Genomic DNA, 15,363 nt, shown 5'->3' on the forward strand with positions numbered 1-15,363 from the left:
TTCAGTACAAGGCACAGGCAGCACATCCTACTTTTAGAGCTCTACTTGGGAGACAGTATTTGGGGAGGTTAGTTGAGCAATGCTTCAACCAGTTCATCATCATCCCCTCTGTCTGGGTAGGGGATGCCACCTGGGTCATATTCATTAGTGCACAACATATGAAAATGTTTTGCAATGGAAAACATTTATTGTTGGACAAATCCAGATAGACCCCTATCCGTTTCAGCCTGTTTGCTTCCATTTCGTTCCTAGTGTATACAACCCTGCTCAAGTGGACTGGAGTGGGTTATAGCCTAGTGGGTGTTGGTTAGTCAGACAATTGCATATGAAGGTCATAATACAAGGGTATGCCTTCAAGTTCCAGCTTTGATTTCATACTAACAAATAGCTACTGTATTTTCTCACCGCCAAATTCCATTGTATAATGGCAAAAGTGGAATGAGGTCAGGGCTGGCTTAGTCCATATACCAAACTGATGTATTTAGGGACCTATAAAAGGGGAGTACGCGTAGATACTAATGATAACCGTCGACTGGTAGAGATGGGAATGGCTTTCCCATAAATCTTCCCAAATAAATGTTAACTACAAAGTAGCCTATGCCTACCTGGCAGAATGATATCATGATTATTTGCATCAATCCAGTGGTCTTTTGTTTTGCAAACTCTGCAATTACATGAGTGCTTACCGAACAACAGTGTCTTGCTGGTGCGCAGTTACATTAATGGACCGCAAAAGTAGTCTTCTGATGAGGTCGTACGACCACGCGGAAATCTAATTAACATAATCTGTATGGTTTAAGCTAGAGATATGTGTTTTTTTTGCATGGGCTGTGTCTCAATCCATCACATCTGCCGATATAGCCCTTCCGCATCGATGGTGAAAGGTGGCTAGAGTGTGTTTGTCAGACCATGAGACATCCCAAAATTGTGTCTTCTCACGAAATGTCTGTAGCGTCCAAACAGTTTGACCTACATTATTACCAATCTATTGAAAGCTGAGACTCTCACGGACACTCTGGCGTTCTCTGTTTTTTCATATGGAGCCCCCAAGCCTCACAAGACTCATCTGAAGGTCCCCGGTACCAGTTTAAAAAATATGGAGATAGTTTAGTGCCTCAAATAAGGGGGTAAATACATGTAAAGAAATGTAGGTATTGTTTCCTGATCTTTCTTATATCTCTCAGATATCCTGTGCATTCGGAATGTATTGTTACAGCAATCTACACACAATACCCCATAATGACAAAGCAAAACACGTTTTTAGACATTTGTGCATATTTCATTACATATCACATTTACATAAGTATTCAGACCCTTTACTCAGTGCTTTGTTGAAGCACCTTTGGCAGCGATTACAGCCTCATGTCTTCTTGGGTATGACGCTACGAACTTGGCACGCATGTATTTCGGGAGTTTCTCCCAATCTTCTCTGCAGATTCTCTCAAGTTCTGTCAGGTTGGATGGGGAGCGTCGCTGTACAGCTGTCTGGTCTCTCCAGAGATGTTCGATCGGGTTTAAATCTGGGCTCTGGCTGGGCCACTCAAAGACATTCAGAAACTTGTCCTGAAGCCAGTCCTGTGTTGTCTTGGCTGTGTGCTTAGGGTGGTTGTCCTGTTGGAAGGTGAACCTTCGCCCCAGTCTGAGGTCCTGAGTGATCTGGAGCATGTTTTTATCAAGGATTTCTCTGTACTTTGCTCCGTTCATCTATCCCTCGATCCTGACTAGTCTCCAAAACAAGCTGGCGGCCAGCTCTAGGAATCCAAACTTCTTCCATTTAAGAATGATGGAGGCCATTGTGTTTTTGGGGACCTTCAATGCTCCAGACATTGTTTGGCACCTTTCCCCAGATCTGTGCCTCGACACAATCCTGTCTCGGAGCTCTACGGACAATTCCTTCGACCCCATGGCTTGGATTTTGCTCTGGGACATTATATAGACAGGTGTGTGCCTTTCCAAATCATGTCCAATCAATTGAATTTACCACAGGTGGACGGAATACTTTCCGAATGCACTGTAGGACCTTCACAACAGAACAAACTTTGTTTAGATTTTTTTTTGGTCTATCTGTTGTTCAATGTAGTGAATCTGTTATTCAATGCATTTCTATTGGCTAATAGTAGCAGTAATGCCAAATTCATTATTTTATATATATATTTTTTTATACCTTAACGGTTCTAAAAATTCGAAATCAATATGAAATAAATAATGTTGGGGAATCAGGCAAAAATATAACTGATTTTATAGGGCCCTATGTATTGCATCTAATGTCTTTTAGTCACCAAGCCTATTGGCCAAGCCTATTGAGGTCACACAGCCAGCTTAGCAGATTTCTGCTGACTTAAAACAACAACAATGTAAGGTACTCACAGTCTATATTGTTGTATGGTTTGGTAATACAACAAAGGTTAACGTCTTATGCATTTTAAGCCATTAAAGTTCCTAAACAATTGTACTCTTTTTTTTTTCTTCTCCTGTCCAGGTGGTTGCATATCACTACTGCCAGGCTGACAACACCTACACCTGCCTGGTCCCAGAGTTTGTGCACAGTATCGCTGCCCTGCTGTGCAGAGCGCACCAGCTCACCGCCTATAGAGAGCTGCTGCTGAAGGATTCCTATCTACAGAGCATGCTCAGTCTGCGCTCCTGCGTCCAGGACCCAATGGCAGCCTTCCGCAGGGGTGTGTTGGAGCCACTGGCCAACCTCCGCAAGGGTACGATGCTAAACTAGTTACACCTAGGTTCATTCATATCTGACTGTCTCATTGTCACTGGTGTTCATGGTCCAAAATAATGTCTTGAAAGCACACATTGAGTCCATACTATAATCTAGGCCTTCAGTGGCTCAAGGTTTCTGACAAGTGTATTATAACTGTAATTTAACCACAGGTTTGCATAGATGACTTAAATCGCAAACGACTACCCAAGGTCCCCTCAGAGACCATTTTCTGTGATTTTCAATTCTTCCAGCCAGCTGAGATAAATTGATTCCATTCCTTACACAAAGAACCTCAAATACCTGAGTTAAATGTGTTAAGTGCTGGCTGTACAGAGGGAGCATAGTCTGCGGGGACATTGTTAATTGCTTAGTGTAGGAGCTCTGCATTTGCATTGACAACATTGATTTGAATTGATGTTACACTAAATGGTTAGTATTACTTTGTTATTGTTGTCAGGGCAGAAGAATAGTGCCTCTCCAAGAAAACGTAAACTTAGATAGACAGACAGAAGCACGACTATCTCAAGGTCAAATCCGTTTTGCAAAGACAACACAACCCACTATTTTCCCTGCACTGCAGTGAATCGATATGTTACTGCAGGAGCCTAAACAGATGATGTAGATATACAAACCCAGTGTTGGAATGATGGAGATGGAAAAGAATGAGGATCAATGTGCAGCCAGGGCATGCAGCAGCTCTCCTGTGACCAGCCCCTCACGACTGCCCCCTGTTCCTTATTGAAATGAATGACCGTGTTTGATTGGGCTTGATATGGGGGGGGAGTGTTGATTCATCCACTCCATCACATTGATGGTGGGGGGGGTGACATCCCAGCTGGGAGGGAAGTTGAAATTTGCACATTTTCCTGTCATTTATATTTTAGCGTGTTTCTGATCACTGTGCAAAGCTGGATGTGAGGAGGAACACTAGGTTGTGTCCCAAATGGCACTCTATTCCCTATATAGAGCACTACTTTTTGACAAGTAGCCTATGGTCAAACGTAGTGCACTATATAGGAAATAGATTTGTGTGCCATTTGGGATGCACACAAGGGCCCTGTCGTTCTGCTGCTGTGAACGCATGGCTCAGATCCCTGCTGCGGTCTCACCACAGAGCAGTTTAGCGTACTGCACTGTCGATATGGCTGCGGACTAAAACACACTCATGTTCATTCATTACTGTGCTAGCTGTAGAGATGTGGGAGAATACCAGAGTAAACCGTCTTAAGATGTGTTAATGCACCAGGAACTGCAGTGCAGAGAGATGTTATCTAAATACAAAGTTGTTTGTAGTTCTTTAAAGTGTGGTGTCCAACTATCTTACTCTCTCTGCTGTATGTTCAGTTCTTATTTTTACTGACACTAAATTTTATGAGATCAAACTCAAAAGAAAATGTTCTACTTCTCGGCAAAATGGCATGTCTGCAGTCGACTTGGCCTGAAAAGTTTATGAATTGTCGATTTGTTTCTTTCCACCGTCTTCTCTACTCTACTACTTCTCTCTGTGTGCGTGTGTGTGTGTGTGTGTGTGTGCGCGTGCATGCGTGTGCACACGTGCTCGTGTGTGTTTAGAGAGGAAGATTCCAGAAGAAGACCATATCATACTGATAGACGGGCTAAACGAGGCAGAGTTCCACAAGCCCGACTACGGAGACACCATTGCCTCCTTCATCACCAAGATAATCTCCAAGTTCCCCTCCTGGCTCAAACTTGTTGTTACTGTCCGAGTCAACCTACTGGTGAGTCTACATGTGCACTCCTACTGTACGGTGTGTGATTACAGAAAAGTTACCAAAATGTTGCAACTTAAGATGGTGTTATACTGTCCAAGTAATGTACAGTATGACTTAATGACAGGGATATTTTGTAATCTGTTTAGCATTTTGATAATCCACCTGTCGTCTCAGATTTTGAAATTATGCTTTACAGCGAAAGCAATCCAAGCGTTTGTGTAAGTTTATCGATCGCATGACAAAACATTAAGTACACTTAGCATCAGGTGCTTGGTCACGAAAATCAGAAAAGCAATCAAATTAATAGTTTACCTTTGATCTTCGGATGTTTTCACTCACGAGACTCCCAGTTACATAACAATGTTCCTTTTGTTCCATAAAGATTATTTTTATATCCAAAATACCTCCGTTTGTTTGGAGCGCTATGTTCAGAAATCCACAGGAAAGAGCAGTCACGACAACACAGACAAAAATTCCAAATAATATCCGTAATGTCCACAGAAACATGTCAAACGTTTTTTATAATCAATCCTCAGGTTGTTTTAAAAATCTATAATTGATAATATATCAACTGCAAATGTCTTTATCAGTAGGAGAGGGAAAAACAATAGCTGTCCAAACTATGTGGCGCGAGCAAAACTCATGTGACCACCTGACGCGATATTATCTTTCTGGCTCATTTTTCAAAATAAAAGCCTGAAACTATGTCTGAAGACTGTTGACACCTTGAGGAAGCGATAGGAAAAGGAATCTGGTTGATATCCCTTTAAATGGATCAAAGGGAGGCTATGGAACATGGAGTTTTTAAAATAGAGGCCACTTCCTGGTTTGATTTTTTTCGGGGTTTCGCAAAATCAGTTCTGTTATACTCACAGACAATCTTTTGACAGTTTTGGAAACTTTAGAGTGTTTTCTATCCTAATCTGTCAATTATATGCATATTATAGCATCTGGTCCTGAGAAATAGGACGTTTACTTTGGGAAAGTTATTTTTCCAAACATAACAATAGTGCCCCCTAGCTTCAAGAGGTTTTAAGATACTTTTACAACCTCCATGGGTAAGTCTGGGTATCAGTATTTGATACCTCTCTCACTGAATGACACAAGCACTGGCAGATCCTGACAAGTGTAAAAGATTAACTGCTTTACGAAGCGTTTCTTGTTGTCATACACTATCCTCTACAAAGTGTCATTTCTGTCGAGAGCATCGAGAACAGTAGTGGAGAGTGAGAGAAATAACAGTTACCCATTAAACAAGACAGCATGACAATGGAACATGCAGACAGCCACTGACTGAAATTGACACTGAGTCTAACAATGGAGGAGATGAGCTGAGCTGGGGTGTTCCAAATTCCCTGTTCCCTATGTAGTGCACTAATTTTGACCAGACCTCTGACTACATAGGGACTAGGGCGCCATTTGAGATGCAGATCCTGGTGTCACTTCTTTGCAGAGTCTGATGTCTAATGGACAGAGCTAGGCTGTAGCCTGTAGACTGTCAGAGAATCTCAATTTCATACTCCTCGCGTCCTCTCCTCGCCTCCTTCTCAAAACCTATTGGAGGAGAAGGTCAGATGAGAGGGACCTCTGGCTTTCCCTCCAATAGGTTTGCAGAAGGAGGAGAGGGGAGAGGATGCAAGGAGTGGAATTGAGATTAATCCTGGGCCTGGGATAATGTGGCAGCTGACTGACAACCATATCTGTACCAGCTCTAGTCATTATTGCTCTCTCAGCCACTCTGGCCATGGGCACAACCATCCATCAGTATGCAGAGGCTGCACTCATTTGTTAGATCTATGCTGTTCTGTTTTGTTTTTCTTGCCACTGGAGAATTGAAGGGGTAATGGGGATTATCCTGATTTTGTATTCTGTTATTTTTTTTTTTTTCCTCCTCCGTTTTGGTTAATCCTTGCATGGTGTGGGTGATTCTGTGATGTGCAGGGTTCGATACTGCGATCAAAACAGTCGCATTTGCAACCGTTTGACTTGACAGTGCAAAACATTTTTAATCGGTTGCAAGGGTGCCAGTGAAAAAAAGTGTACCTGGTCACGTTAGTTTTTGGATCACAATGTGTTTTTGCTTTTTCTTCAGTATTTATTCAAAGAGTAATGTGCAGTTGACCACAAATAAACAAACTTTCGGAAGAGGCAACAATGGCACAGGAATATCAAATCAAATTGTATTGGTCACATGCAAATGTTAATGTGAGTGTAGCTAAATGCTTGTGCTTCTAGTTCCGACACTGCAGTAATATCTAACAAGTAATCGTAACAAATCGTCACAACAACTACCTTATACACACAAATGTAAAGGGTGAATAAGATTATGTATATATAAATATATGGATGTGCGATGGCCGAACGGCATAGGCAAGATGCAGTAGATGGTATAGAGTAGTATATACATATGAGATGAGTAATGTAGGATATGTAAACATTATTAAAGTGGCGTTATTTAAAGTGATTAGTGATACCTTATTAAGACCATTTATTAAAGTGGCCAGAGATTTGAGTCTGCATTTTGGCAGAAGCCTCTCTGTTAGTGATGGCTGTTTAATGGTCTGATGGGCTTGAGATAGAAGCTGTTTTTCAGTCTCTCGGTCCCAGCTTTGATGCACCTGTACTGACCTCGCCTTCCGGATGATAGCGGGGGGAACAGGCAGTGGCTCGGGTGGTTGTTGTCCTTGATGATCTTTTTGGCCTTCCTGTGACATTGGGTGCTGTAGGTTTTCTGGAGGGCAGGTAGTTTTCCCCCGGTGATGCGTTGTGCAGACCGCATTATTAATTACTGTCTGGAAAGCCTTGCGGTTGAGGGCTGTGCAGTTGCCGTACCAGGCGGTGATACAGTCCCAACAGGATGCTCTCGATTGTGCATCTGTAAAAGTTTGTGTTTTATGTGACAAGCCAAATTTCTTCAGCTTCCTGAGGTTGAAGAGGCGCTGCTGCGCATTCTTCACACCACTGTCTGTGTGGGTGGACCATTTCAGTTTGTCCGTGATGTGTACGCCGAGGAACTTTAAACTTTCCACCTTCTCCACTTATGTCCCATCGATGTGGAGGGGAGGGGGGTGGGTGCTCCCTCTGCTGTTTCCTGAATTCCACGATCATCTCTTTTGTTTTGTTTACGTTGAGTGAGAGGTTGTTTTCCTGACACCAGATTCTGAGGGCCCTCACCTCCCTGTAGGCCGTCTCATCGTTGTTGTTAATCAAGCCTACCACTGTAATGTCGTCTGCAAACTTGATGATTGAGTTGGAAGCATGCATGGCCACGCAGTCATGGGTGAACAGGGAGTACAGGAGAGGGCTGAGAACACACCCTTGTGGGACCCCAGTGTTGAGGATCAGCGGGATGGAGATGTTGTTTCCTACCTTCACCACCTGGGGACGTCCCATCAGAAAGTCCAGGACCAAGTTGCACAGGGCGGGGTCGAGACACAGAATCTCGAGCTTAATGACGAGTTTGCAGGGTCCTATGGTGTTAAATGCTGAGCTGTAGTCAATGAACAGCATTCATACATAGGTATTCCTCTTGTCCAGATGGGATAGGGCAGTGTGATGGCGATTGTGCCGTCAGTGGACCTATTGGAGAGGTAAGCAAATTGGAGTGGGTCTAGGGTATCAAGTAGGGTGGAGGTGATATGATCCTTGACTAGTCTCTCAAAGCACAACGGGGCAATAGTCATTTAGTTCAGTTACCTTTGCCTTCTTGGGAACAGGAACAATGGTGGCCATCTTGAAGCATGTGGGGACAACAGACTGGGATAGGGATTGATTGAATATGTCCATAAACACACCAGCCAGCTGGTCTGCGCATGCCCTGAGGACACGGCTAGGGATGCCCGGGGCCGGCAGCCTTGCGAGGGTTAACACATTTACATGTTTCACTCACGTTGGCCACGGAGAAGGAGAGTCCACAGGCTTTGGTAGCGGGCCGTGTCAGTGGCACTGTATTGTTCTCAAAGCGAGCAAAGAAGTTGTTTAATTTGTCTGGGAGCAAGAAGTCGATGTCCCCGACGGGGTTGGTTTTCTTTTTGTAATCCACGATTGATTGTAGACCCTGCCACATACGTCTCGTGTTTGAACCATTGCATTGTGACTCTACTTTGTCTCTATACTGACGCTTTGCTTGTCTGATTGCCTTACCGAGGAAATAGCTGCACTGCTTGTATTCGGTCATGTTTCCGGTTGCCTTGCCATGATTTAAAGCGGTGGTTCGCGCTTTTAGTTTTGCGCGAATGCTGCCATCAATCTACGGTTTCTGGTTAGGAAAGGTTTTAATAGTCACAGTGGGTACGACATCTCCGATGCACTTGCTAATAAACTCGCTCACCGAGTCAGCGTATACATCAATGTTGTTGTCTGAGGCTATCCAGAACATATCCCAGTCCACGTGATCGAAACAATCTTGAAGCGTGGAATCTGATTGGTTAGACCAGCGTTGGACAGACCTGAGCACAGGCGTTTCCTGTTTTATTTTCTGTCTATCGGCTCGGAGCAACCAAATGGAGTCATGGTCAGAATTGCCAGAAGGCAGGGCGGAGGAGGGCTTTGTATGCATCACGGAAGTTAGAGTAGCAATGATCCAGAAAGCTACCAGCCCGTGTCGCGAATTCAATATGCTGATAGAATTTAGGAAGTCTTGTTCTCAAGTTAGCTTTGTTAAAATCCCTAAGCTACAATTAATGCAGCCTCAGGGTGTATGGTTTCCAGTTTCCATAGAGTCCAGTGAAGTTCTTTCAGAGCCGACGAGGTATCTGCTTGGGGGGAGGGGTGGATATACATGACTGTGACTAAAATCAAAGAGAATTCTCTTGGAAGATAATGCGGTCGGCATTTGATTGTAAGGAATTCTAGGTCAGGTGAACAAAAGCACTTGAGTTCCTGTATGTTGTTTACACCATGAGTCGTTAATCATAATGCATACACCCCCGCCCTTCTTACCAGAGTTTGTTGCTGTCGGCGCGATGCTTGAAGAAACCGGGTGGCTGTACCGACTCTGACAACATATCCCGTGTGAGCCATGTTTCCATGAAACAGAGAATGTTACAATCTCTGTCTCTTTGGAAGGCAACTTGTGCCCTAATTTCGTCCACCTTGTTATCTAGAGATTGGACATTGGCGAGTTATATGCTCGGGAGCGGTAGATGGTGTGCTCGCCTTCTGAGTCTGAGCAGTAGGCCGCTCCGTCTGCCTCTCCTGCGGTGACCGCGTTGTTTTGGGTCGGCCTATGGGATAAGATCCCATGCCCAGGGTGGAGTTCCGAAAAAAGGATCCGCTTCAGGAAAGACGTATTCCTGGTCGTAATGTTGTAAGTTGACATCGCTTTTATATTCAATAGTTCTTCCCGGCTGTATGTAATAACACTTGAGATTTTCTGGGCTAACAATATAAGAAATAATACCAAAAAACAACAAATAACTGCGTAGTTTCCTAAGGACCTGAAGCAAGGCGACCATCTCTGTCGGCGCCATTTTTAATCTAGGCTATATAATTTTGATATGTGGATTATTTATCACATGCGCACTGCAAACATATAGCCTATAAATACCCTGTCGGGCAGAGAAAGCAAGCATGTCTCAAACAGCTCGTTGTTGCATAGAGCAACTCACCGAACACCAACAGCGGTAGTAGAGGTAGGGAAAGCAGTAGGAAAGATGCTCCAAGTTATGATTTCTACCAGTAAATGCTAAGGCAAGAATGGGTATGCAAATCAGTTATTCAAAAAGTTAAACGTTTTGGTTGAATATTTGCAATGCGTAATTCTGTCATCATCGAAATGCCTACCTTGAACATCAGTGTCACATCCTGACCATAGAGAGCCTTTTTATTCTCTATTTTGGTTAGGTCGGGTGTGACTGGGGGGGGAATAACCACGACAACAGAAATCTACCGTCAAACTCCAGGTTTATTTATAAACACACGGTAATGGGGGGAAGCAGGAAAAGGGGCTGAGCTGGACCCAAGGAAAGAAACAATAAATATACAAAAACACCCCTAAGCTAGACTAGCCTACTTTAACAACAGCTAACTAACTAACCAAAAATACAGTGGGTGGTCCGCCCAGTTCTAACTAGTGTATTTAACAAAGTTCACCTACGGGTAGTGTATGCCCATGGGCGACTTGTCTTGGTTACCCCCTTTTCCCACCAGTAACAAACAAACACCATAACCAAAAACAATACTCACAGGTGATGACAAAGTGCTATGGAGGTGCTCAAACAAAAGAGAGGTTAAGACACAAATCGAGAGTGAAACACAGAGACCTACAGACATACACACACAGGATACTTGTGTCCGTAACAGTTGGCCTGGTATGTTTCCCAATCAGAGGCAGCTGTTTATCGTTGTCTCTGATTGGGGATCATATTTAAGGCAGCCATTTCCCCACTGTGTTTTTGTGGGATCTAGTTTTTGTGTTATTGCCTGTGAGCACTCCAGAATGTCAAGTTTCGGTTGTTCTTTATTGTTTTTGTGCATTTCATTGAATAAACATGTGGAACCCATATCGCACTGCGCTTTGGTCTGAGTATGCTTACGTCGATCGTGACAATCAGACATTTCCTTAGGCTATTTGTTCCTTGAAAAGTCCTTAAAGTTATGGTTTGCCGATTTAGACGTTATACTGCTCCAATATAATAATTCTGTAATTATGGTAGCTGCTTTTGTTTGTTTCCCGCCCTTTCAATGGAAGGGTGTTATGCTAGTAGTCTGTTGCGCTCATTGCAGTAAAACAATGTGTAGTCATTATGAGCAAGACAACATCGATTGTTTTCTTCAACTTGGTTTTCCATTACAAAGGGAACCCGGATTTAGGTTGCTTTCTCGTTTTAAAACATATAAAAACTCAAAAGGCGAGACTGACGAGCTACCACGTGGACAGACTTCATTAGTGTGTTTGTGTCGGGAGCATGCTGTCTATTTAGCCAGGCAATGCCCACATTTTTCTGACATATTTTAGAATGTCAAAAAATGTAAAGGTCAATGCAAATGCCATTGGGTAGGCCTAAAATGAATTTTTAAAGTGGTAATGCATCCATTTTGCATACATTTTGGGGGGAGTTTTTTTCTATAGAGTGTTACAACAATTAAGTATAACATGTAGGTCCTTGAAAATTACAATTAAGTGCTTGAAAAGTAATTGAATTTGACTTGCCAATGTCTATATGAACCCTGTATAGGCTACTTGCTCAAACTGCAAATGAAAGATAAAATCCCCTGCTATTGAAATGATGGACACATCATTCACTTTCCTGACAGATCTTGACCTGGGACCGTATTTTTTTCATTCGAGCCAGTAGCTTTCATTTGCTGGCAAGTCTACCTGATTGTCAAGCCCTGCTGTGTGCAGTGCACGTAGTACCAATATGTCTACCATTTGTGTAGCCGGTAGCGATGCTAATGATAGCCTAACCATTTTCGGGTAGATGGAAAGGCAATTGAAGCTAACTACAAAGTAGCCTATGCCTACCTGGCAGAATCATGATTATTTGCATCAATCCAGTGGCCATTTGTTTTGAAAACTCCATCACAAGTGCACTACAAGAGCACCTCTAGCCAAACACAACTGTCTGGCTGGTGTACACAAAAAAAACTACATTTCTCTATTTTTTCTCAGACCTCAACAAGGGTCCCCTGATAAAAAAAAAGATTTTTAGAGCGAAAATCTGAAGAAAAAAAACAACTGGGGGAAATCACACTAATCATATTTTTTTTGACATGGTATCAAGTATGTTCTAAATTGAGTGTTAGGATCCCTGGACCAGAGAGAGGATTTCTCATGTTCATGGATCTTTCTGGGTTGGGTTGGGATTAGGCTACATGTCATGTCAAAATATGTTTATCCATCATTCCAAAAAAGAAACCTGTATATTTTTTTTAAACCTGGGAAGTTACTGAAATTTTGCAAACCTAGGGAGGCCCTTTGATAAGTTCTCTCATGAAGTAGGTAGGATAAGTGGAGACTAGAGCCAGATGAATGTGTGAGTGTTACCTCATGCTCACACATCCAAAGTGTAAACAAGATCTCGGGGCAAGGTCGCTCACAATGGTTAACACTACAGACTAATAAGTGTGAGATGTTCTTAGGTGAGGTGTTGCGCAGAAACCATGGCCAGTTTGTGTATTATTCAGTATGTTTTTTTCTCTTTTCTCTCGCTCTCTTGCTCACTTTCGCTGTGTCTGCCTCTCCCTCTATCTCTATCTCTTCTCCCCCTCTCACTCTCTTTCTGAGAAGAAGGTGTTATCTCTGGGCTGCATTACTTCTCTATCCTCTCCAGAAAGGCAGGGGGATTGCAGCAGGATTAAGGTGGATTGATTTCTCCCACCCTGAGGAGTGAGATTGAAGTGTGGGTTGTGTCCACAGCGTGCCAACTAAAAGTCTCCCCAATGGCCCCATCTCCTGCTCTCTCCAGCTCTATCACCTCCCAGCTCCCAAAGCCTTTGTTTGCAAACACATCGGCGAGTGACTGCGGCAGGCCGATAGCTTAGTGCTCAGTGTCAGTTCCAGCTAGCCCCCTGTGCTTACTGACCTTGGGCTGATAAGAAAAGCTGGAGGAACCACACATGATATAGCCTTCATGGAGAGTGGAAGATTGTCCATTAAGCTCTTCATTTTGCATGGGTTTCTGTGTTGTGGAAACCGTTATGGAATAGGAATTTGGAATTATGGGCATACACTTAAAAATTGTAAATTTGTAAATTACACATACACTTGTAAATTATATAGTTGATTTATTGTTTTACCCACTCTCATTTACATAGACATCTTTTTTGTGTGGGTGATGGTACTGGAGAACATATATTTATAATATAATAACGATATAATGTAACAATATAATATTAAAGTGCGGTAGCAAATCTAATGACAATATCCTTGTGTCTTCCATAGGAAGTCACCAGCCTCCTCCCCTTCTCCAAGATCTCCCTGGACGATTTCCCAGAGAACAAGGAAATCAACACGGACCTCAATGCCTACATCCAGTACCGCATCAACGGCAGCAAAGACATCATGAACAACATCTCCCTCAATGGCAAGGCCGACCCCATCATTGTGGGCAAGGTGAGCAGCCACCTGATCGCCCGCAGCCAGGGCTCCTATCTGTACCTCAAACTGACCCTGGACCTGTTCGAGAGGGGCCACCTGGTGATCAAGAGCGCTAGTTACAAGGTAGTGCCCGTGTCGCTGGCCGAGCTCTACCTGCTGCAGTGCAACATGAAGTTCATGACTCAGTCGGCGTTCGAGCGCTCGCTGCCCATCCTGAATGTAGCGCTGGCGTCACTCCACCCGATGATGGATGAGCAGCTGTTCCAGGCCATCAATGCGGGTACCGTGCGCAGCGAGCTGCCTTGGGACGACTTCCAGCAGCACATGGACATGTTGTCCTGTTTCCTCATCAAGCGGCGGGACAAGACGCGCATGTTCTGCCACCCATCCTTCAGAGAGTGGTTGGTGTGGAGGGCAGATGGAGAGAGCACCAACTTCCTCTGTGACCCCAGGTGAGTTAGGCTAACTCAAATCTACCCTGGTTAGTTAGGTGAACTTAAGCCCAATTAGAGAGTTAGATGAACTCAAGCCCAATCAGTGAGTTAGGGAGCACTGCAAAATAGCCTCAATTAGCCTTACTACCGTAGCTAGCTGGCTAACTTTGCTCGCTACTGTCGCTAGCTAGCTTCTTTGCAAAGATTTGATGCAGTCAAGATAGGCACTACCATGTATGATAGATAACCTATGGCAGCAACACATTTGTCTAACTAGCACGAGTTGGTTTGCCTACTTTCTCTCCCTCCTGCCACACACATAGACTGTCACACACACTATTCCCTGCTCCTCTCCCGCCCCTCCCCCACATTCTGCTGAAACAAGCAGAGTGCAGCACACCAGCTCTCTCCTGATCTCTGCAAGGAAGTCTCCATTTAATTTTGTTTTTGTTTTTTTAAAGTTTATTTGAAACGCAACATGTAAAGTGTTGATCCCATGTTTTATGAGCTGAAATAAAAGATCCCATGTCATTTCCATAGGCACAAAAAGCGTATTTCTCTCAAATGCACACATTTCTCCTTTGCCAAGATAATCCATCGACCTGACAGGTGTGGCATATCAAGAAGCTGATTATTACACAGGTGTACCTTGTGCTGAAGACAATAAAAGGCCATTCTAAAATGTGCAGTTTTGTCACACAACATAATGCCACAGTTGTCTCGAGTTTTGTGGGAGCGTACAATTGTCATGCTGACTACAGGAATGTCCACCAGAGCTGTTGCCAGATAATGTTAATTTCTCTACCCTAAGCTGCCTCCAACGTCGTTTCAGAGAATTTGGCAGTATGTCCAACCGGCTTCACAACCGCAGACAACGTGTAACCACGCCAGCCCAGGACCTCCACATCCGGCTTCTTCACCTGCGGGATTGTCTGAGACCAGCCACCCGGACAGCTGATGAAACTGAGTTTGCACAACTGAAGAATTTCTGCACAAACTGTCAGAAACTGTCTCAGGGAAGCTCATCTGCGTGCTCGTCGTACTCACCAGGGCATTGACCTGACTGCAGTTTGGCGTCGTAACCGACTTCAGTGGGTAAATGCTCAACTTTGATGACCACTGGCACGTTGGAGAAGTGTTATGTGGGCGAGCGGTTTGCTGATGTCAAAGTTGTGAACAGAGTGCCCCATACTGGCAGTGGGGTTATGATATGGGCAGGCATAAGCTATGGACAGAAAACACAATTGCATTTTTATCAATGGCAATTTAAATTAGAAGAGATACCGTGACGAGATCCTGAGGCCCGTTGTCGTGCCATTCATGCGCCGCCATCATCTCATGATTCAGCATGATAATGCATGACCCCATGTCGCAAGGGATCTGTACATAATTCCTGGAAGCTGAAAATGTCCCAGTTCTTCCATGGCCTGCATACTC

The 15,363-nt window shown here is 43.8% G+C and overlaps 1 protein-coding gene across 4 annotated transcripts in view; it reads left to right on the top strand.

Annotated features, from left to right (window-relative positions):
• The window catches only part of LOC112235851 (protein TANC1), a 266,252-nt gene that overhangs the window by 207,467 nt on the left and 43,422 nt on the right, over positions 1 to 15,363 (top strand). For all 4 annotated transcript variants that reach the window (XM_042316348.1, XM_024404398.2, XM_024404414.2 and 1 more), the window contains 3 exons: positions 2,480 to 2,711; positions 4,289 to 4,455; positions 13,337 to 13,944. In XM_042316348.1, the coding sequence (XP_042172282.1) occupies positions 2,480 to 2,711; positions 4,289 to 4,455; positions 13,337 to 13,944 (1,007 nt within the window). The remainder of the gene's footprint in view (positions 1 to 2,479; positions 2,712 to 4,288; positions 4,456 to 13,336; positions 13,945 to 15,363) is intronic.

The sequence above is a fragment of the Oncorhynchus tshawytscha genome, linkage group LG03, assembly GCF_018296145.1.
Source record: "Oncorhynchus tshawytscha isolate Ot180627B linkage group LG03, Otsh_v2.0, whole genome shotgun sequence".
Taxonomy (NCBI): Eukaryota; Metazoa; Chordata; class Actinopteri; order Salmoniformes; family Salmonidae; genus Oncorhynchus; species Oncorhynchus tshawytscha.